The following is a 24,699-nucleotide window of genomic DNA, read 5'->3' on the forward strand; positions in this document are numbered from 1 at the left end:
AGCCGCTTGTCTATTGGATGACATCACAGGAGAGGGACAAGCCTGTCCAACCAGTTGTTGGGGCACTTTTATCGTGTCATGAATAGGCTTTTACTGCGTGGCTTTGCATATCCTGCCCTTTCATCCGTTTTTATTATAACCACGCCACAGGCTATCCGTTGTTATCTGCTGTAAGCTGTGTGTTTTTTGGAGGTTTTTTTTTTTTGGACAGGCCTCAGTTGGAAAAAAAATGGGAAGCAGCTGAGCAGACAAATCGGCTTACTGATGTCCTTTAAAAGACAAGCTCTGAAGAAAGGTAACATAAAATATATTTTCACCGAAGCTCCTTCATAACACCGATCTATGTATCCATAAAGACATGCTGCCAAGCTGCTGCATGGACTATTATGGTGTAGCCCTCAATTATGGGGTCAGGATAATATATATTGGAGGTAACATAAAAAAAACAACCTTCACACACACACACACACACACACACACACACACACACACACACACACACACACACACACACACACACACACACACACACACACACACACACACACATCAATCTTCTACTTTTAAACAGTGTTACCGGTAAAGAAAAAAATAGCCCTGTTCTGTTTACAGTTTGGTTCAGTGTAAACAGCACACTGTGAATTTTACCCTGAGGGCATCAGCTCATACTCTTTGTATTTACAGAACGTGGTTTGGGTTACAGGTGTCATTAAGGCTCTGCCTCCTCACCAGCTCCTCACATAGTCCTAAAATATCTCCCAAAGAGAGGTTGGTGGGGACATTCCAGTTATTTTTCCTGCACTTTTGAAGCTTTGAGAAGAGTTTAATGGAAGAGCTACCGAAAAGAGTTTGTCATCTGCCTCAACAGGTGATAGATTCAGTAGATGCCCTCAGGCAGCTATTCATTCTACGCCTTTAGAGAAATGCACACACTGAGTGATTTGTCAACAAATATAATCCACCAGATGATCCCGTTTTTACTGAGAATCTAAATAAACGCTGACTTATGTGTCTCATTTTAAAGACTTGCCTAAACCGTCCACACATTCAAAACATATAATTAGACTCATTAGATGAAGGAAAACCACCTGATCTTAAAAAACATTGAAACTACAAAGAACTCAGACCGAAACATTATCATGCAACCATGTTAATATTAGGTTAGCCATTAAACTGGCCGTGAGGGGGGTTGAAGAAAATGAGCCAAATATGGCATCAAACTGACCAGGAAGAACATTGAAATGTGATTAAATAATGTGTAAATAAGGTGCTATTGAACAAGAGAATATTATTTAGCTCTCTCACTTCTTTTGTCCTGCAAAGGCAACAGGGAAAACGTTTAGGGGAGCTCTCATATTTCCACTGCACCCTGCACTGTAGCAGAGGAGTGCATAAGTTTCCACTTTGGCCACGAGGCGGCGCCCTCTATTCACTGATCTGTTCTAATCTTCTCAGCGTCGCATGAATGCCTTCTGGCTTAAGTTACGAGACACCTCTTGGTGGCTTATATGCTGCATGCTACACTAACACGGCGTGAACAAGGTAAGCAAGCAGCCAATTAATAATAACCCACAAAAATATGAATACAACTCCTGCTTTGTCTTCAGTGTATAAATTTGAGGCAGCATGGGTACAAGTGCTTCTTAATTAGACTTTTTTAAAATAAATTTTTTTTTAAATAGATTTTTTTTAAAAAAATTGCGCAACATCTGGAAAAAAAAGTTATTTTCATCAAAACTTTATTAATAACTGTCAACACTTCTAAGTAAGCGTGGGCCAAAATATTGATATGGCAATATAGCCTATCGCTTCCATCTGCAATGCATTACTGATACATGGGTATCCATTATTTTTAATAATACATGTAGGCACTCTAAATGGACTCCCTCGCCAGTCTGACTGATCAGAGCGCAGACTTTATGACTCCTGGCGGTGGCATTTGTCAAGTTTATGAAGTGGAGGGATGTTAACAGTGAGGACCAAAGAAAAAAAAACAGTTGAAACTGTGGGACACAGAGTAACTCTTTACTTACTCTGACAAGTTAGAGTAAGTAAGGAGTTGTGTATTTATTCACTGATGCATTACAGTGAATAAATACATAATTCCTTCTTTTTTGCCTATTTGGGGTGTTTTGGGGTTCTTTTATAGCTGTACAGATATTTAAGCATGACAGTGTTAAAATGTATCAACTATCTTTTAATGACTGTATCATTATATCATCATTACCATAAGCAATGTGTCATGATCGTTTTCTATATATTCTGTGATTCCTGCCACAGTTTCTAACAGTCGGAGGGATGTTTCAGAGTCTTTACTCCAGTGAAGTTTTTATTGTTATAAAGCAGCAGTAGATCATTTATTAACTACAAAGGAGGGGGAAAGGGAGGCTGGACTGTTAAATCAATTAGATATTGTATTTTAGAGAAATATGAGCACTGTACAAAAATGCACTAACAGTGTAGCTCACCCCGCTTCTGTTCTCCTCACACCTTCTCCATCGCCCTTATTTTGCAGAAAAGGAGTGTGTGTGGGTGAAAATGTGTACATGCATGCCTGCATGTGCGCGCACACATGTGTTGTCAGGAAGGGTGACTCTTGAGGCAAGCTGTGTTCTAAACAGGCAGCCGTTGAGGGATACCGCTGTACCTTTGAGGTCCTGTCACCATGGGCCTGTAACCAAGGGTGCCACTGTGTGGCTGTGGAGACTAGCTCCAGGCATTTCATATCCCTCCATTCCCAGTTCATCTGTACAGTTTCCACTCTGTTCCACAGGCAGATTCTGTACTTTCATTCTCTTTGCCTTTGTGTGCATGCAGAAGGAACCAGGAATAGTTTATGTAATATTAGAATAAACCAGTCAGATTCTCAGAGAGGTACTCCCACAGACTTCTCAGATGGACTTAAATAGCTCATTGCTAAAACCACTGGGTTTATTTCATTGGAGATATTTCATTGGTTTATCCATAAACTTTTCTAGAAGCTTGAAATGCAGTTTTCATTTTGATGATGACTTATTCATTTTATGTATTTATGCATTGCTTTGGATTTGTGCCTCACAGCCTATCCATCACTTTAAAGGAAGTCCAGTGTTCAAACCTTCTCAGGTCAGCTAAACTATTCTTTCTATGTACATGTTTCAAGGCTACTGGAAAAGTAGCCTGGAAGCATATTAGTTATCGTATTTGCTACATTTAACTTTTTTTTGTAACTTATCACTTAAATATGCATTTTACAAAGTATTTATTTATTTTGCTTGTTTGTTTGTTTGGGGAGGGGGGTTTGGGGGGATCATACTCATGATGTAGAAGTCTCAAAAACGTCTTAAAAGCTCATCCATTACACATGATAGTAAGGAAGTACAGAGTTCATTATAAGTATATCAGTGCACAAGAAATGAACGGAGCATACCATGTAAATAAAAATGAGTATGCTCACACAAACACATGCCACCTGTACTACTATACTATCTGAAATCAAAGAAACCATACAGAGAGCAAGTCCCATTGAACGAGCTAAAGTCAAAGGCTCACAATCAGTCTGTAAAGTCAAGTCCATCTCATGTCAAATCTAAACAAAAGAACAGCACACATGAACTCACAAACAAGCGCAGTCTTCTCATGTGCACGAAGTTTTTGATGTCTTCAGCATTTGGCAGATCAAATGAGTTTCTTCATGTGGGCTCATAAACAAGCAAAACTGAAGCGTGTGACAGAGTCGCAGAGTTATCTGTGACTGCTCCCGTGTTCGGTCTTTGACAGCTGCCATAAACAAAACCAGGAACACTGTGTTCTCTGAAGTGTGTGCAGCCCAAACCAAACTCCACATTTAATCAGTTAAAATGTTCCCCCTGTCCCTCTTTATAAAGAATATGCTGCTGTTACAGGGAAATAGCTGGTTTGAATGATCATGGTGTCACCTGTGCTTCTTTAAATCAATGAAGTCAGAACTCTAACGTATCAGCCTTTTTGTGTCCATATCTCATTCTTCTTCCGGCATCCCCCGAAAGCCATCTGAGCTAGAGAGACAGCTCATATTTTATTGTGACAAGGCAAAGTCCATCCAAGAGCCAGAGTTACTTCACAGGCCAGAATGCATTAAGCAGAATAATGGATGGGCTAGACAAACACACAGTGCCAAAATGTCAGAAAGAGAGATGATCAGACATACAGTACATTTTCTGTGGAGGGGTTGAAGCCTACAGCAGGACATGACAAATTCAATTTTCCTCACAACATGCTTTCAGCCAAAGATTTTTTTTCCATGTGAGGTAAAGCTTTGCATGTAGAACTGCCTGCTGCAAAACTAATAATCATGTTTACCTGATCTTATAGCAAGAGTAAAATCAAAACAAGACACAGGAGCGTAAATCAGGTGCAACATGAATGTCCCTTTATGGCCATAAGAGGCGTGTGAAACAATGTACACAATGTGCTTGATTTGGCTCCCTTTTTGCCAAACTTTACTACTAATATATAAAAGTGATGCATGTTTACTTTGTCGAACATGCTTGCATAGACAACTATATGTGTGCTGATTTTCTATGAGCTATAATATGTGTGAATCTATGAGACTGTTTAAAGCTGATAGGAAAGTAACGGATAACTTAAATAACCACTCATTGCAACCTGTGAATGCAGAAGAGCACATAAAATATTGCACCCTGAAGCAGATGGGCTACAGGAGCAGAAGACCACACCAGGTGCTAGCTCTGTCAGCTAAATGCAGGACAGTGAAGCTGAGTCACTGATTATTGTTGCTGAATATGTCCATCCCCTTATGATCACAGTGTGCCTGTCTTCTGATGGCTGCTTCCAACAGGATGGAGTGTTGCAAAGCTTAAATCAACTGTCTTCAAATCTTGTCTCGCTACCCTGATCCCCAACCGGTCTCTGCAGATGTCTGCCCTTCCCTGAGCCTGATTCAGCTGGAGGCTTCTTCCTGTTAAAAGGGCGGTTTTCCTTCCCACTGTCACCAAGTGCTTGCTCAAAGGGGGTTGTTTCATTCTTGTGGTTTTCTCTCTATTACTCTAAGGTTTTCACCTTAAAATATAAAGTGCCTTGAGGCAACTGTTGTTGTAATTTGGTGCTAAATCAATTTTAAATCATGCTTTTTATTTGTTTTTGTTTCTAATGTCTCTGTAAAGCACTTTGAATCACCTTGTTGTTGAATTGTGCTATACAAATAAACTTGCCTTGCCTTGCCTATATAAATCAAATTGATTTAAACTCATTACAACCAAGGTATGCATAGGAGCATCTCTAAAACACATTGAAACACACAACGCATTGAACTTTGAAGCATTTACACTACAGCAGCAGAAGACCACACCAGGTGCCACTCCTGTCAGCTGAGAACAGAAAACTGAGGCTACGGTTCTCACAGGATCGCCAGAAATTGGATAATCGAAGACTGGAACAACATTACTTGATCTTATGAGTCCTGGTTTCTGATGCAACACACCAATGGTGTGGCACATTTATTTTATTTTATTTTATTTTATTTTATTTTATTTTATTTTTTCAAATCAATGTTTCAAAGATATTGAGATATAATGTTGGGGAGGTAATGTATTTTTTGACAGACTTCAGGCACCTTAGCGCCATAACCTACCTGTGTATTGTTGCTGATAATGTCCATCCCTTTATGACCACAACACACCTATCTTCCAATAACTACTTCCAGCAGAATAAAGCACAGTCTCACAAAGCTCAGATCATCTTGAACCTGGATTCTTGAACATGACAATGAGTTCTCAAATGTCATCAAATTTCAGTCCAGTAGAGCACCCGGGGGATGTAGTAGAGCAGTAGATTCACATTATGATGACTGTGTGATGCTAATCTGTCAGTATGGACAAAAATCTCAACAAGGTTCTGTTTTGAGAGCCTTACTGAATCTATGCCATGAAGAATTAAGGCATTTCTGACCGTAAAAGAGGGTCCAACCTGATACTAGCATGGTGTGCCTGATAAAGCGTGTATGCAGAAACCAAGTTCTTACTCTTTAGCTGTTATCAACTTCCCGTATCATGTCATGCTATTATTTTGTGCTCGCTGCAATGCCCCAAGTAACTGAAATGATAAATAAGGCTACTCATACCTTCACCCTAGACTGGATGTCCCAAAACGTTTTCTAATTCTACATCATCGAGTGTGTCGTCAGTGGTGCACTCGACAGCTGACGGCTATGATCTCCCGTTTACGCACTTCAAACTTTTCGCACATCCACAGGTCCACTGAGTCGTGATCTCTCTGGTGTGAGCTACGCGTGTCATCCGTGACGTCGCCGGACCGCCTACCTCGCCCTCGGTCTGCCTCTCCGGTGAGACTCCGCTGCCGCTGCTGCTGCTGTACGGTGGACCTACGAGCCGGGACCGATGCCAGCGTGATGATGGTGGTGATGGTAGTGAGGGAAGGATCGGATCTGCTAACACCAGTCCTCACTGGTATGGACGCCGGAGGAGAGCACTGACTATCCAGGAACCATGCCTACTGTCCTCGCTGGCAAAGGGAAACTTTCCATTGTCTGCTTTCTGCTCCGATGCGCATATTCTCAGGTGAGAGGGCAAAGAGCAGGGACTAGGTCCTACTTAGAAAACAGGAGTAGACAGCTTTATGTCACTGTGCTTATTTTATAAATGTCATGGATGTAAATGCTGCGCTTCGTCCTCGCGTTTAAAATGTCACAGATTTGTTCCTGAAGTAGTTCGAAAATATTATGTGAATAATAACAGGTTCATCTACATCAACTGTGTAGTTAATATTTATCACTGTGTGCAGAATCGTGCTTTTTGTACTCCTTTAAAAATATATATATAGCATCTGTAAAATTTCCGTTTAAAGCTCAGATAGAAAAAGGCTAAAAATACCTTGAAATTGAGCATAGCTTCAGTAATTGAAGATACTTTAAGAATGTAACAGGTGGTTTGCAGCCTTGTAGGCTTGCATGCTGTTTGCTGCAGGTATTGTGACGGGTTGTGGTTTGTTTGGTCCAGAGGGGGTTTACTCATCTGGGTATTGCACCAGAGCTGGAGCCTGTGATGTTAGTAGGCATGAACTTGTTAAACACATTGCACACGTAAAGTAGCACTGTGTGACTGTAAGTGTTAGCTGATGAAGCAGGGCAGACTTTTTCCTGTGCACCGCCACAGGTACTAAAATACTATCCTTCTGTGTTTGTTTTTCATTTAGACCTAAGGCCTCATAACTGTCTTGTGGGTGTAGCAATGAGACAGCTCTTCACACACACACTATTTTCCTTCTGCAGGCTTACACTTCAGCCACTCAGATACCATAGTGAGTCATGCATGCGAGCAGAGACACACACACACACACACACATGAATGCTTTTGCTGCGCTACACACATGCACTGAAATGAATTATAAAGTGCAAAGGAAAAGTTAAATGTGTAATTGTCTAAAAGCAAATTGTGAAATAGAGTCAGATCATTGTTCTGCAGGTCGGGGTTGATTCGAAACATCTGAACTCAGTATTTCTGCTGATACTTGGTGCAGCACTGTCATCTGTGGCAGACACGAAAAAACAAACGAAGAAAACCAAAACTCACAGTCAAGACGAAACCCACTCCCACGACACACACGGTTACACAGATGGGGAAGTGAAAGTAGCGTGAAGCATTTATTCTTCGTCTTAATGCTTGAGCTGCGTGGTTCTGGGTTTTTCATACAAGTGAGTGTGAATTTAAATTGTGAGCTCAAGTGTTTAAAAGGATAAATGTATGTGTGTGAGAGTTAGAGACGGTGGGGTTGCCTAATGTGGATGGAAACAGAAAGTTGCTTGCAAAAGAATCAGCATCCGGCTGATTATCTGCAGCTGTGATTTCTAAGATATGAGTCATCAAGAAGCTTCAGAGTCATCCCAACTCTCACAGTTACTGTGCATGTGAGAGACTCTCAGGTTTACAGTAAAGTGCTACGCTAAGGTATGAATGCAGCTGCAGCAAAAAGGCGGGAAGCAGAATGCAGAAGGTGATTTTTTTTTTTCTTTTTTCATTTTTTTAAGCCTGTTTGCATCCTTGTGATGGAGGCTGAAACGTAAAACCCGTGATCAACGCCCAGAGCGAGAAATGAACTAGCCCGTGTATTTACTGTGTGTGCGCTGACTGCATGTGCATCGCCATGTTTGCTAATCAGCGCGCCTAAGTGTGCAGTATTTGAAATTTAAATGAATACACCCACGCCTCACTTAACTGAAACTAAGATGCTCAAATATGATTTGTGTGCACAGTCAACAATAGCTCTTTATTCATTGTCTAATTGGTAACTAAACCTGCATCTTTTGCTTTGAAGTGTTTAAAAAAAATCCCTCTGTCAGGGAATATCTGTCAGTCCTAACCCTTAGTCACGTTCTCCTCAATTACCAAACATCTGTCCTTCTTTTTCCTCAGGAAAGAGGAAGCCAACACAACAGCTGTGCCAAAGATATATTTGAGGTAAGAAATAGCTCAAGTTTGATTTCAGTTGGTTTGTTTTTAAAGCATTAGCACGTATTACAACTGCCTTATTAAATTTGCCACCTCATATTTGAGATGTGTCTTGCACTTCTTACAGCTCTTTCATTTGATTGCATGTTTTTGCAGAGTCATTTCAGTCTGTCTTTAGACTCAGAAGGCTGATTACAATTACATTAATGCTTAAGAGGAGAAAATGCCAGCAGCAGCTCATTTGTGGACTGCAGCCTGTGCATATATGCATATATATGCATTATCAGTTCATCTGCATTTGCTGAACACTTCTGTCATAAATGTCAGGAAACAGTGGAAGATATCCAGCTTTTTTCCACAATCTACACTAACATTTAGATGTCATTTTGTCTTTGACTTTGGGATCTCAGGATACAGTAGCATTGATGATTATTATTGATATATTTTAATAGAACACATGTGATAACATGGTTAATAATCCAGTATCAGATGCTATCTGGTCGACACTAGTGTGTAGTAGATTGTGGTTATTATTGCACCTCGAGGTTGATACCAGAAGTTTGTGCTTGTGTATCAGTTCATCTGGTTGCCTTATCACCACCCAGTAGCTGTAACTCTTCTCTTGTGCACCTTTTTTCTACAGTTACAATTGTTTTCCACACCTCTCACCTTTAACAATTAGGAAGTTATATGATAAATTAAACAGAAACTCCTCGTAGTGCAAAAACAAGAAGCATTTTAATTACAAAAACATACACAGATTTTTCTTTTATTTAAAGTTACTAAATGTTTACTGTTGACTGATACCACCTAATCATTCTGACCATAATTAACCAGATCTGAGTGTGTGCCGAGCGGCCCACTGGTCTAAGTTGCTACCCTGTGGACGGTCACTAGTGTAGACTGAAGAGCAGGGCAAAGAAGAAGAATAGAGTTACAGAGGACCTGTTGGGGAAAGGTGGGAGGAAGATAGCAACACATAATACTCCACCTGGGAGATACTGTTGTTTTTAATGGAGAAAAGGGAGTGAGGGCTGGTGCTGTGTCCTTGGTGACTAAAGGAGAAGAGATAATGAAGTGAAAGGATGAGCGGAGAGAGGAAACACACACCCTCCAAGGCTTAATGCTGAGGGTGGGAAGAGGGAGGAGGAGAAGAGGGAGAGAAAAAAAAAGTAATTTAATGTACATATATATGTGTGTGTGTGTGTGTGTGTGTGTGTGTGTGTGTGTGTGTGTGTGTGTGTATACATTATTATTTTTTGTCTTCTCTCTATCTTTTGTTTTTTCTTCTTTGGAAAGAGCCAGACTAGACTGTTTACCCCGAATTCCTGATTTTATGCCAAGCTAAGCTAACTGGATGTGGGTTTTATTAAACACACAGATAATAAGAGTGCTGATAATTTACTTACCTGAACTCTTAAACAGAGTAAGTGCAGCAAATTAACCAAAATGTTAGCTGAATCCTTTAAGATCAGCTCCACCAACTCTCTGCACACAAAAACACACTCACGCAGATCTTCTGACATCAGATCTGATAAAGCATGACCTTTTCCAGAGCACGCTCACCGCTTCAGCAGCCAAGAAACCCTCTGCTTTTGTTCTTTACCCAACGATTGCTGCATGCACGTATATATTAGAGCCAGAGCTGCCATGCTTCCACATTGGGACACATCTGAGGAATCACATGAGCTAAAATGGGGGATGAATGGTACAAAATCAAGACGTTTTGTTAGCATCTATGAGCTCTGGTTAGTCTGACTGCGGGCAATCTAATCAGAAGAGATTATGATCAGAGCTGGAGCAAAGGCGGTGTTCTGTGGATGCACTGCCTCCTGCGTGTGCCTGGTTTCCTCTCAAGTGCTGTGCAGAGAGAACAAATAAGAAATGGCGCACATTCTCGTAATAGTCCAGGTGTATAATAGTGTGTATTTACCACAGACTTTCACATGTCACCTCAGGGCGAGCTGCAACACACACACACACACACGCAAACGCGCACACACCATCACAGTCTAATCTGTAAGTAGTAACACAGTTAATCATTTGAAATATACTATAATGTGTCATGCATCTAATGTCTGCATGGAAGCTATTATTAGAACAAACAACATAATGCACAGGTACTCATCAGACTGACAGGCCTGACATCTGTTATACTAACCAAGAAATATACAGATTTTATGAGACATCCCCATTAAAACTGCTTCAACTGTGGTCGACCAAGATTTATTTTTTAAAATGTAATGCATGTAATCTTAAAGTCTGAGAAGTTTAGAAAATGTCCATCACAAGTTCCTCGAATATGAAGTTGTGTCTAAAACTAGTACAACTGTCTCAGTGTACAGGAAATCAAAAGCGAATGCTGATCTCTCTTTCTGTATAAATGAGTTATCAGGTGAACAGTTAGTAACCTGAATAGCACAACCCCCCCCCCCCCCCCCCCCCCCCCCACACACACACACACACACACACACACTGTGGGAGCACATTTAATCTGTGGTAATAGCTGAAACACTGCATGCCACAGGAGTGAACCGAAGACCCTGCACTTTGTAAGTAAAGCAGTGTTTCCTGTAGCAGTCCGTGACGGGTGGGTCGATGATTCTTTTACTTACTTCCTTCTAAGATCTTTGAGGAGATATTTAAAACAGATCAATCCAGCAAAGCTACGTTTTCACTTTTATTGCATGTTCTACAATTGGTGATTGTACCGGCGCACTCAGCACTGATGAGCACTCGTTGCGGTTCGCTTCCAGATGTCTTTCATGCTCTTCTCCCCAGGGCTTCCTTCCACAACAAATGTTGTGATGAGCTTTTTGTGTGTGTTCTGACTCACGTATTGAATACCTTTGAAAATGCAGAATGAAAAATGCAACAGCTCTATGGTGCAGTCCTCCTGAAAACTGCAAAATCATGTCTATTTCTAATTTTATTAGATCACACTTTGAGCCCAAAATGTTCCGTTTTGTTCACATTCAAAGCTAGTGAGCCGCTGTTACATGCACCTGTTTTTGTACACCGACAGCTCTGGTGAGCCGGGGGTTTTAATTCACTGCACACTGATCACAGATGTTTCAAGCGTGCAATTCACATCTCTCAACTTACAGTAGACAGGGACGCTAACCCATATTCACAGCCAGACACGCTCCCCCTGGTGGGGAGGAACAGTGTTCATAATTAGAGTCAGCTGTTAAACATGGTGCTCAGGACTGTAGAGAAATGAAGAAAGTTCTGCTGATTTAGTATTCAGGAAGATTCATCCATCACAGTGGCATTTCACCATTGGCCTTTGACCCCAACTCTGCATTTCTGCTAAACAGGACATGACCCAGTCCTGGAGGGACTTTGGGGACTCCTTGAGGCGTGACCCAGCACAACGAATCCTGTACAACTCTAAGGTATGTCTGTGACAGCATTTCGATCCGGTTGACGTTTGAACCTTGATTCTATTCTGTTGTAGATTTGCTGCTGTGCTTGGGATCTTTGTCCTGTTGCATGACCCAGTTTTACTCAGACTTCAGCTGTTGGACAGATGGCCTCCTATTTGACTCTAGAATAATGTGATATACAGAGTTCATAGTTGACTCAGTTACAGCAAGATGTCCATGTTGTGGGGCTGCAAAACCAGCCCAAATCGTCACCCATCCACCACCGTGCTGACAGTTGATATGAGATATTTGTGCTGATTTGCTGTTTGGTTTTCTCCAAACGTGGCACTCTGTGTTATGTCCAAACATCCAAATACTTAGATCTCCTCTGTCCAAAGCACTGTGTTACAGACGTCTTGTGGTTTTTTCCAGATGTAACATGTTGTTTTTAGAGAGAAGAGGCTTTCTCCGGTTCTACTTGTAGTGTCACAAACTTTAACATTTAACATGTTAACTAAGGCCTGTAGATATTGCTCTTTGGTTTGTTACTATTTTTCTAGAGGTTTGCACGATCTGACCTGGAGGTGAAGCTGTTGGGATGTAAATTCCTGGGAAGATCTGCAGGTTTTAAAATTTTGTTCAACTGCTCAGACTTTCACCTCCTGGTTCTCATCTGTGTTTGAGGTTGAAGGACTGAGATTACGCTCGCTGTTTCTGAATCAGCGTGTCTGTGGTTGACAAGGAAAAACAAATGTGTGAAAAAAACCAAACCTCAATCACTTCTGGTGATTTTCCTGCATATTATGAGTCAATGTTTATCTATAGGGACGACACATTTTTAACTGTTAAAAGTGAGATTTACTTACAGTTGTTTTGTTGTCTGTCTTTCCAAAGGATACCAAACAGCCAATTACACAACAAAGGCAAAGTATGTTTTTGCCGATTTTTCTGTCAAATTTGAATATCTGACATTTGTCATCATTTACAAGCAGCTCCCTGTTATTAGTGTTGTAATCTGGTTTCTTTCTCTCTGTCAGACCGAGGGGATGTTCCGCTGCGAATGGCCCGTCACCCTCATGTGGCCCCCCACAAATCGTAAGTGTGGCCTAAGGAAACACGATCCTCTGATGTTCCTCAAGCTTGAGCTGCTTCTGTAGCGCGCACACATACACACACACACAGAGTGATGAAACACATCACAAATACTCGTGCGTGTCACGAGAACTTCTGTAAACTGTATTCATCAACCTCATCGTGTCAGTAGCTGCGAGGAAAAACACGAGTGATAGCGAAAGAGGGGCGAGAGATGTAGACATCTCAGGTCAATCAGCTAACGGTGTTCCAGGCTACAAGTCGGGTTAAAGGTTACTGAACATTCCTGAAAGCTGTCAGTGGAGACCGATGTGCTGCTGTTTGTTAACTTTTTACATCCTCCTTTTAACGTGAAACACATGTTGAGTGGTGTAAGCCAACTATACAATTTCACAACCTTTGTTATGTAAGACAGAATTATTTTTTTTTTTTGAGGGGGGGGGGGGTGACTTTACTAAAATATTTATAGAAAGATCTTTTTAAACATTTGAACATGTTTCTGCAATGTAAATAAAGCTTGTGCAGTTACATAATATAACCAATACATAACCAGTCATCTTTACTGAAGACAATATTGAGTAAAGGGTTTAGCAGTGATTGGTTAATCTGACTTAGTTATCTTTGTATAGTTTAAGAGCCAAAGGTGCTTAATTTATGTGGTTTTGAAACTGAGTTTTATTTGTTTTGGGGAGAAAAATAACTGCATTGAAATTTAATTTTGAAATCAAAAGAAACTTAAAGTACTGTACAAAAGACTTAAACCACCACTCAACTCTTTATATTTTATTTCCAAGGAGCCAGACTTTCTTGTCATTTTGAAAGTCTTGCAATGTTTTTCTTTGGACTTTGGTTGATTTTTTTATTTAGTCCTTGTACCTGACCATTTTCAGAGGAATATTTTGTTTGGTTTTGCAAAAAACACTAGGCTAGTGGTCTCAAAGTCAGTCCTTTGTTATCTTGGCTGTGTGCTTAGGTTCGTTGTCTTGTTGGAAAATTAACCATTGCCCCAGGTCCAAAGGGCTCAGGAGCAGGTTATCATCAAGAATGTCTCTATACCCTGATTAGTGTCCGGATTCAGTCCTCCTTCTGAAAACATCCCCATAGCATGATGCTGCCACCACTTTAGGGATGATATTTTCAGGTGATGATGGCATTCACACCAAAAAGCCACACCAATTTTTTGTTTTTGCTCAGACCAGAGAATTTTGCTTTTTATGGTGTCCTTTGGCAAACTCCAGTTGAGCTGTCATGTGATTTTACTGAGGAGTGTCTTCATCTGGCCACTCTACATCACAGGGCTGGCTGGTGGAAGCTTCTCCTCTCTCCACAGAGCAATGCTGGAGCTCTGTCAATGTGACCATCAGGTTCTTGGTTACATCTCTTATTAAGACCTTTCTACCCCAATCGCTCAGATTGGCAGGGTGGCTAGATCTTGAAGACTCCTGCTGGTTCCAAACTTCTTCCAGTTACGGATGATGGAGGCCTCTGTGCTCACTGGGGCCTTTTAAAGCTGCAGAAATTTTTCAGTATCATTCCCCAGGTCTGATCCTTGATACAATTCTACAGGTCTGCAGACAATTCTTAGACTTCTTGGCTTGGTTTATACTCTGAGAGGTACAGTCAGCGATGGCATCTTATATAGACTGCCGTGTGTCTTTCCAAATTATGTCCAGTCAGCTGAATTTACTCCAATACAAGTTGGAGAAACATCTGACAGATGATCAAGGGAAGCAGGATCCACCTGAGCTCAATTATGAGTGTCATGGCAACATGTATTTGATACATGTTATACTTTTGTTTTGTTTTTTTAATAAATTTGCCAGAATTTTACACAAACGTTTCATTTTGTCTATATGGGGTCCTGAGTGTAGAATTTTCAGATGAAAAATAATGAGGGGTGGCTGAAGACTTTCACACTCTTTTTCACTGCACTGCAGCTCTTAATTTTTGAAGACATTAATAGACGGAGCTGTTCATGGAAATGCAAATGTCAGACTTTAAACACCGTTGAAGTGTTTACCTTATAATGTCAAATTGAGCCCATTTGAGAACACTGCAGATAACCATCCAGATAAGTGAGTGGATTTAAATCATGTCCTGGTTGCACCCTCATGTAGTTTCCACTAATGAATATATGTCTGAAGATCTGTGGGCTGTGTTCAAACTTATCATTTCAATAAAGAAGAACACAAACGTTTGGAAGTGCTGAAAATTTGAAATGCATCATTCTGATAGACTGATTAAAAAAAAATGTATCAGATCGAATCAAGTATGGGCTGTGAAAGGTGGTTGTCCAGCAGGAGAGATTAGGTTTCAGTTGGTTCTTGGCTTTGTGACTGTGTATTTGTTGGTTTACAGCATGCTCGCCGATGACTTGAAGCTGAGCAGTGATGATGAGGAAACTCCCACGGTAGGTAACACTCATCTTCCCATATTGTTGATCATTTCTTTGTCAGTAGTCTTGGCCTGAGGCGGACATGATTAGAAGATATTGAGAATCCTTGAGGAGACAGAGAGACTATGCGGGAGAGTGTGTGAGGACAGAGAAAGCCAAAGGGAAAGAAAAAGTGCCTGGCTTCTCCTCTTGAATGACACTTTTTCTAATGTGTATAATAACAAATTACTGTGTTTGTTTTGTGTCCCACAGGTGATTCATGAGTCAGCTTCCTGGGACAGACACAGGTACCTGCTTACAAATACTTCACTTCCTTTTCCTTTTTCTTCTGTATACCTGTAAATATGAGTTAAATATTGTGAATAACAACAGTATATATGCCTGCGTACCCCCTCTGACCCCTCTCTGATGTTTGTGTGTGTGTTGACTGACAGCCTGTCAGCACAGCGAGCGCACACACATGGCAGGCGGGTGAGACATTCCAGCTCAGACTCCTCAGGCTCAGACTCCACCAATGAGTCAGGCAGCAGTAGCTTTCATTCCCGGAGCCCAAGCCGGAGTCCAGAAGTTCACCCTGATCCCGAGTCGCCTGCCAACATCCAGCCACTGTGCAACAACAAGGAGGTACCAAATGCTGAAGCCACAGCCTCCCCGTCTGCGTTCTCCGTCTTCTCTGCCCATGTCTCACTTGTTTCTCTCCTTCTCTGTTTATGAGCCTGAGGGTGATTTCTCTGCAGGGAGTTGTGGGCTTTAAGGCAGTTGACAGCAGGTGTGGAGAGGGACAGAGCAATGAGGAATGCATGCAAGTGGGAGAGGAAGAGGACTTGGGGGTTGAGGGGCAGAGGTAGCTCGGAGAACTAGTGCGTAGGTGTCATTTTAAAAGTGTGACTCTTAAAGAGAGAAGCCCTCGGGATGTGGAAGTCATCAAAACCTGAATTCGGGTTGACAGTTACAACTAGACCTTTTTCAAAAAATAGATATTACAGTAAAAATAATGTGGACTGCTTGTTTGTTATTATCTCAAATAAATACAGATAGGGTGTAGGCCAGGGTATGGGCTGTTGGAGGTGGGGGGCATTGTAGATGTGTGTTGTGTGGGAAATGAAGGGGAAACCAGCTTCTCTTCTATGAATGCAAGGCCCTGTATGACATAGCATAGACTGTATTACTGAACATGCACAACATTGGGCCCCTATATAGAGGAAGGGAGTGTGTTTGTGGGGAGGGAGGGGGGGTGTAAACCATGTGTTTTTCATTTACGTCAAGTATTTGAGTGTCTCCCAAGGAACAGATGGGGGGTTGGAGTTGTGGAAGCAGCAAATCCAAGTTCCAGGTAGTGAGAAAAAAAAGGGAGGGACAGAAAAGTAGGAGGGGAGGCAGTCAAGAGGGCACAAGAGATGCAGTGTCTTCTCTGGAAAGGGAGCGAGGGATGAGGGTAGGAGGGCAGAGGGGTCACTGTTTGGCTTGAGGAGTGGAGGTTTAATTTAGCTCCTGGTCAGCGAAGACAGAAAAGAAGTGAGCACGTAAGAGAGAGAGACGTTTGCGCTCCAGCTGTGAGTAAACTCTTTGTTGTTGTTGTTTTTTTACGTGAGTAAAAAGCTCCTACTTTCCTTCTCATTCTTATGGTTAGCAAGCCAGTTGTTGAGCAAACATTAAGTGAGTCATTTGGTATAAGTGGATGAGGGGTTGAGCTACTGTAACCTCAGTCCGAGTCCACTGAGCATGCGTTGGAAAGTATGCTGTTGAAAGGTTCTAATGTTGGAATTTATTTATGAGTCATAATCCAGATTTGTCATTTGGACTTTAAATAGTTTCACAACAGCTGAGCCGGTGAGGTATTTTCTCATGTGCTGTGAAAGTATTACAGTTTTACATGTTTCTATTAGAATGTGCAGATAGTGTGATATAAACACATTTGGGTGAGGCTTGTATCATTCCTTACGATGGTTGAATGTAAGATTAAGTGATCCGGAATCGTCTGTTCGCCCTGGATTATCACAAAATTAGCCCATAATGATGCAAAATAGGTCAGGAGGTTTAATTACTCTCCTACTTATAGTAGTAGTGTAATATCTTGTTTTTTTTTTTAGTAGTATTTCATGATTTAATGTTTGACCTTTCGATTGCACGTGTAGCCTGCAAAAAATTTACTGCATAATAAAGTCCTAACCTCTTGCTTTATTAGAAGCCCCTGCAATCTGGCAAGTCTCCACTGCTTTAGCATCGAGCTGTTTCTTTCCTCAAACTACTGAAATCATTCCACACTCTGTTCTATAAAATTATTTTTTTATGATTGAATTGTTCACTCACTTTTTATATCCTTTTGTGTCTGCTTTCTAGACACATTCAGATCAGGTTGATGTAAATAAGAATAGGTTGATGACAACTTTTAAGGACCTCTTTAGCCAGCATTGCCTTTTTATGTTGGAAGTAGTTGAAAAAAGTACATAAAATAGAATTATAATTAATTCAGCCAGTGGCAGTGATAAAATGCTGTGTGCATATGGCTATGTCAGTAATAATAATTCAGATCTACAGTGGCTATAGCTGCATAATAGCATTTTTATTATGTTGTTCCAGCCTATTTCTGTATGTTGAAATCCTCACAATCCCCGACTGTCATCAATATTTTATGATTAATTTGTCTTTTTATCTCTCTCTTTTTCTGTGTTTTCTTAAGCCTGATCACCCCCCTGCTGCCCAGTGGCAGTTAGATAAATGGCTGAAGAAGTCGCGGAAAAAATGTGCCAGCACTGAGCAAAATCCCTCCCAGACTATTCCAGGACGCCTGCACTCTCCCCACACCCACCGAGCCCCATCCCCAGCAAGGTTATTTGACAGCAATCAGGAATACAGCCCTAGCCAAAGCCCTATTCCCAGCCCACAGTTCAGTTACAGCAACAACAACAGCCCCCTTCCAAGCCCTGGTTACAGCTACTGTCCAAGTCCGAGCCCATTTACCAGCACTTGTCAAAGTCCCAGCCCTAGTCCAAGGCACAGCCCAATTCCAAGTCCAGTTCTAAGTATTTGCCCCAGTCCATGTGGGACACTAAGAGACAGCCGTAGTCCTAGCCCTATAGCTAGAGATCCTCCAAGAAGCCCGAGTCCCAGTATACCTGCTCCTTCCAGGGTTTGTCACTACCCTGAGTTTCAGAGTCAGAATCAACCTCAACCCAGTCAATCAACCAATTCCCACAGGATAAAAATTAGGCCATGGATCGCCCCGGTGTCTGACACTAATACAAATATCAAGTCCACGAGTAATACTCATCTTCAGCCATCTCACAAACACAGACCCAAGACTCGACCACCACAGGACCAAGGCCAAAGTCAGACTAAATCAAAGGCTTCTGTCATTTTAACCTCTAGTCAGAATCAAAGCCACACATCTAGACCCAAGCCTAACTTTTATCCAAGCTCTAAACAGCTGGCTGATGTGTCCCAAACTAGAAACACATCACAGCTTGCGCAAATCCAGGGAAGCAGGTCCAGTCACAAGCCCCGACCTCCATTTCAACCAAATTCTCAACATAGCCCCACAAGAGCAAAGCATTTAGTCCCTACTGCTCGTGAAATCAATCCTCTTCATAATTCTCAATCTACCTCCAGAGCTGCTAGTAATCCTGGTTGTGGGCCAAACTCTCAGTCCATCCCTGGCCTCAAAAAACACAGGTCCAAGTCTTGGGAGGCCACTGCCCCCACCACTGTGAATGTTAATCACGCGAAAACAACACCGAAAAAACCTCAAACTAAGAAACAGGAGGTGGAACGCAGAAGAGATCATCTGACCACAGGAGAGGGGAGAAAACACGAGAGAAAGGAAGATAGACAAAAGGAAAAACAGCAAGGGAAACGGGAGCAAAAGGAAGACAGGAGGCTGGCTGAGGAGCAGCTATTGAGACGGTCCTGGATCCAGAGTTCGGCTGAAGAAGAGGAGGGGGAAGAGGAGGAAGGAGTGACGGAACAGGACAGGAGGAGAGAGGAGACGGCAAGAGAGGAAAGTCGGAGGAAGAGGGAGGCGCAACAACAGCGACATAAATGGGAGGCCAAACATAAAGTCCCTACCAACCACTCACATCAGCAAGGGGGGACAAAAAAGCGGGGAAGAAGTGAGGAGGAGAGACAGTTCCAGCCAGACCCGTCGCCTCCTTCATCTTCACGGTCCCCAACTCCTCAGAGAACATCCTCCTCATCCTCTTCTTCGTCCTCATCGAGTTCAGATTCTGAATCTGAATTTCAAGCTCCGATTACCAAAGTCCCAGCAGACTCCACCTCTCAGAGGAAACTCGCCAAGCCAGGGCAACAGGGCCCAGGAAGGCCTGACGCCAGCAGGCCTAAGGTGGTGCAGCAGAGACAACCGAGCTCAGGTAACCCAAGTGAGGACCAGCAAAGTGCGGGGAAGCAAAAACTCTACACCCTCGTCCCCTTTGGACGAGGGAACAAGGCTGCACCCCACTCCCAGCGAGGGCTCCGAAATCTGGTGGTGCACATAGACCTCTGTCTTCTCAAGAGGGTCCCAGACACTGCTACTCAATCCACTCCTAAAAAAACCTCCTCTTCCTCCTCATCCTTATCAGCCAAGGACAAGCAAATTGAGACTATGAAACACCTGCACGTCCCTGAGACACAGACTAAAGACAGCACAAGAAAGCGCAAGGTAGACAGTGTTTCCTTTCATTCTTTGCCAAATGTGACGTGCATGTCCACAGAAATGGAATAAATCATTGTGTTCTGCAGGAAAAATGTCATTTGAATACTTTTGTATGGTCTCATGATGTACATGTGTGTTTGTGTGTGACCAGCTGGAGAATGGTGTGTCACACAGAGAAAACAAAAGGAGTTATGCAGACAAAACCTCAGGCCACACAGAGTCGTCATCTTTCACAGCTGAGACCGTAACGACTGATACCGTGGACAGTGGGTAAGAAAAACTATGACGACACACTTCAGTTTGCACATACAGCCACGTGGCATGCACACCCAGTTGCACCGATGCAATTTAATCCCATATTATGTGGCATTTGTATCAATCAGGTGTGTGGAGGACGATTTGGACAGTAAGAGGCCGCTGTCTCCGCTGTCTCCCTTGTCTCCCCGGCCCCAGAGCCCCGAGATCCCCAAGTCTAACTCCAAAACAAAAGCTGCAGAACAGCATCACACCCACAAGAACAAAGACAAGAACAGAGATTCTGCGATAAAGGTAGCATAAACAGCTACTCTAAATAATGCCAACTCCACTTATTCCAACCATTTTTGCTCATCCTCGTCTCCTTTCGTGCACTCAGCCCAAGATGGAAGTGGAGTGTGTGAAAGTGTCGAAGCAGCCCCAGCCACCACCTGAGTCCTGGAGCACTGCAGCACAAAGGGGGACTGTGCCAAACCACGAAACGTGAGCGATCCCGCGTAGTCCACACAGTCCATTCCTGCACAGCCCACACTGCCTTTCTGTCATATAAAAACACAGACTGACAGTCTATGTAATCTTAATGATGATATGTAAACAGGATTATGTAAAAAGATTCCACAAAAATCACTATAATTAACCCAGATTGCATTTCAGACAATGTGTAATTAGATCATAATGAAGTTGTCAGGGGTCACGTGATTACATTTTGTTCATGTCTTTTAAAATTTTGAACTATACTTTAAAATTAGGAAACCTTTGCGATAAACACAAAACCCCATGTTTCACAGTAGATAAGGTCATTTGATTTACCCAAGTGTAAGTGCTGAATATTCAAAATACATTTAATTTGCTTTGCTAATACACTTTTTAATTGAAAAACATCACCAACATTCAGTACTTTCATTTTGAGACCATTACATTTTCCCTTATATCACCCAGAATGCTCTGCATGATCTCATAAAATACTCTTTACAGTCTGTAATCAACGTTATTGTGTGTTTGTCTTTTTTTTTCTAGTCCTCACCATGCTGAGTACTACTTACATGAAGCCAAAAGGATGAAGCACCGTGCTGATGCCATGGTGAGTCTTTGATCTTTGCTTGAATATAAATTGTTAATATTGAAATTATAGTTATTGCAGATAACGTGGAAGAAGTTTGGAGCTTATTTATTTATTTTTTAAAATCTGTGTTCATTAAGCATGCAGTTCTTTGTCTCTGTGTAGCTTTGCATGATTCACAGTTCAAAATAATCCTTCTTTGTGCATTTCTGGACTGTGATGTAGCTCCTCGCTTACAGTGTCTCCGAAATCACAGACTGCATTTAAAAGATGGGCATAGCTACTGTGACATCACCCATCTGGATTATGAACATGGAAGACCCTTGTTAACAAAGTGACCATACTTGGATGAGAGTAGGGAATGCTAATTTATCAGCTAATGTTAACAGGCTTGGTTTGGATGCAGCACCCAAAAACTTTGTGGGTGCACTGCAAAATCAGTGTTACATATAAATAAAATACACAATCCAAAATTTCACTCAGTGAAACAGCGCAAAACTATTCGACAGTTTGTAGCTCACATTATTACTTGTTATTTGTCGGATAATAGAAGTAAAAATTAAAAAACAACTACTCTTAATGCAGGCGTTCACAACGACTGCGTGATGGATTCATTTGTTTTTTCAAACTGAGCTTGAGTTTTCAGATTTTTCCGACCAATCAGACCACTGCATTCAGCAATAAACGTGCACCAATACTGAATATACAAATAGTGAAATAATCCAATTTTACCTCAGACACAGACACTGCTCTGGGTCAGTCGGCTCTCTAAAATGATTTCTCTCCCTCCTAAGATGTGTTCCCAACTCTGCCAACATGAGCTCAAACTGCCCCACTGACATCCTGAAATATGCACGACAGCGGCCGCGATACAGCTTCACCTCCTGAAATTCTCCATGCTGCTGCCTTTTCCTGGGAATCGAATGAACACAGACTCTCAGTTTCTTCTTTTTCTCGTTTAGAAACCTCAGGAGCAGCTGATCATCCCAAACAAATTAGAGACCAAAACTTTTTTTGTGCCAGGCTTTAAGTGCTATAGTGTAAATATGCCTATCAAGTTAGACATTTTAACATTGGGGTCTTTGTGGATTGACTTTTTTTTTTTAAGTGGCCAATCCAGGAATTGCAAGAACCATCTGAAATGAAACATTTACAGCACTTTGAAGCATACCCTTACAATAAAGATTACACTGACACCATCTTCTGGTATAAATTGGTTTATATCAGGGCGATTGGGGTGCCAGCCATACGTACAGCCAGTTTAGAATCACTAAATAACCTAACATTTTGGCTTCTTTTGCCTCTCCAACTGTGGGAGGAAGCAAGCTACTGGATTCAAACCCAGAACTTTTTTTCTGTGACAGTGCTAAACATGTATCACTGGGCTGCCCAAAAAAAATTAACAAATAAAATAATATTTTGCCTCTTTTGATTATTTCTTTCCAGGTCGACAAGCTAGGGAAGGCTGTGAACTATGTTGATGCTGCTCTCTCGTTCATGGAATGTGGGAAGGCAATGGAGGAAGGGCCGCTCGAAGCAAAGTCTCCTTATACCATGTATTCGGAAACAGTGGAGCTCATTAGGTGAATGACATTTCAATGCTAAAGCGGTCACAAGTCATTTGGATTTGGATATGTGCATAAACACAAATTGTGGCTCTGGTGTTAAAAAGCCTGTTTCTTAAGGTACGCAATGAAGCTGAAGAGCCACTCTGGCCCCGGGGCGAGACAGGAAGACAAACAGCTGGCGGTTCTGTGGTACATATTTCTTCATCTCATCTGTTTAAGCCACATCTATCATCATACTGAAGGACGTGCATTTTGAGGATAATTTTGCGCCATGTCCGACTCTTACCCACAGTTTCCGATGCCTGGCCCTCCTTTACTGGCAGATGTTTCGCTTGAAGAAGGATCACGCGCTGAAATACTCCAAAGTGCTGCTGGATTACTTTAAGGTACATCTAAAAACAAGTCATTTACTTGAAAACAAGTCAACTTTTATGTGTGGATGACACGTCAATAAGCCTTGTTTGCATGTTGTTACAGAGCTCTCCTAAAGTGCCTACTACCCCACCCGGTTGGAGTGACTCTGGGAAGTAGGTGGATGATAACTTTGAATGATCGGCCTTTTCTTCAGCCCATTTAGTCCACTGAAACCACCACTGATTGCCCATCACTCTGTTGTGTATGTGTGTTTTCACTCTTAGGGGTACAGGAGGACCCCCCTCTTCACTCTCGCCTAATACCAAACACCTCGCACGGGTTTCCCACGAGGGCAGCAGCTCTGCCTCCCTCATAAGCATTCCCCACCGTATCCACCAGATGGCAGCAACTCACCTGAACATTACCAACAGTGTGCTGTACAGCTATGAGTACTGGGAGGTGGCAGACAACCTTGCAAAGGAGAATAAAGGTAGTGGTGATTTAAATGGGAAATAAAAAGGGGAGAGATTACCATGAAAATATGTCAAATGCATTTTGGTTTTCAGATGTTTTAAGACCAATATCTTTTTTTTCTTCCTCATCAGAGTTCTTCAACTACTTGAATACTTTGTCTGGGCCATTGACTCTTCACAGTAGCATCGCTCACGCTGTCCAGTACACCAGGCAGGCCCTTCAGTGGATACGCATTAGTGCCAAACTCAACTAACTTAGAAAGGATTCACTATAACCTGCCCACTGGATCTCATTGACGGTAGAGGAGGTAAAACTCTGGAGAGCACTGAGATGGATGAACTCCCACAGAGCCTAATAACCCCCACAGTATGTTTTGGTGCATACGCTTCCTTACTGTGTGCACATTAAATGAGCCTCTTAACCATTTGCCAAATGTCCCTCGGACCTTGGAGGATTCACATGTATGTTCAAATTCACCCGGAAAGCCTTTTTCATACTTTGGAAGTAATCATTAATCTAGCGGACTTTTTCTCAAGGGGCCAAAGCAGGAGAATATCCTTAAAAAAAAAAAAGACCTACAACTAGAGAACTTGTTTGCATCTTTTGCTAATGAGGGTTGTAATGATGTACTTTTTTTCATTGTTTTTACTGTGCAATATTTGATGGATGGTTTGTTTTTAGAAAAAAAAGAGGAAGACTTGCAAGAGAATAAAATGTTTGTCCCTTTTTATTTTTGAGTGTGGAGTTACATAAAGAAACTTTGTACTGAAGACGTCCCTCTGTCGGTTTACAAATTGGGTCTGGTTAAGGGTTACATGGAAATACATACAGGATGATAATCTTTTCCCTCAATGAGGAATATTTCTTCTAATAATCAGCATGTGAAACCCATCAGAAACCACTGGATGATGGCTGTATATAGTGCTTTTCTACTCTGAGCACTCAAAATGCATTTTACTAGAAGCCTCATTCTCCCAATAACACACAAATTCTTACAAGTGCTTTTTTCTACACCTAAGCACGCCCTGTCTAACATTT

The 24,699-nt window shown here is 41.9% G+C and overlaps 1 protein-coding gene across 1 annotated transcript; it reads left to right on the forward strand.

Annotated features, from left to right (window-relative positions):
- The first annotated feature begins 6,279 nt into the window (after window positions 1–6,279).
- aff3 (AF4/FMR2 family, member 3) lies at window positions 6,280–24,391 on the forward strand. The gene is made up of 19 exons (XM_026145782.2): window positions 6,280–6,557; window positions 8,409–8,453; window positions 11,765–11,842; window positions 12,707–12,740; window positions 12,850–12,907; window positions 15,263–15,314; window positions 15,552–15,586; window positions 15,734–15,923; window positions 17,980–19,956; window positions 20,102–20,220; window positions 20,334–20,499; window positions 20,585–20,688; window positions 21,223–21,286; window positions 22,712–22,848; window positions 22,951–23,022; window positions 23,126–23,219; window positions 23,311–23,360; window positions 23,472–23,677; window positions 23,793–24,391. Exons 1-19 carry the CDS (start codon window positions 6,486–6,488, stop codon window positions 23,912–23,914), a joined length of 3,675 nt encoding a protein of 1,224 aa, XP_026001567.2. The 5' UTR covers window positions 6,280–6,485; the 3' UTR covers window positions 23,915–24,391.
- Window positions 24,392–24,699: the final 308 nt, after the last annotated feature.

The sequence above is a fragment of the Astatotilapia calliptera genome, chromosome 16, assembly GCF_964374335.1.
Source record: "Astatotilapia calliptera chromosome 16, fAstCal68.1, whole genome shotgun sequence".
Taxonomy (NCBI): domain Eukaryota; kingdom Metazoa; phylum Chordata; class Actinopteri; order Cichliformes; family Cichlidae; genus Astatotilapia; species Astatotilapia calliptera.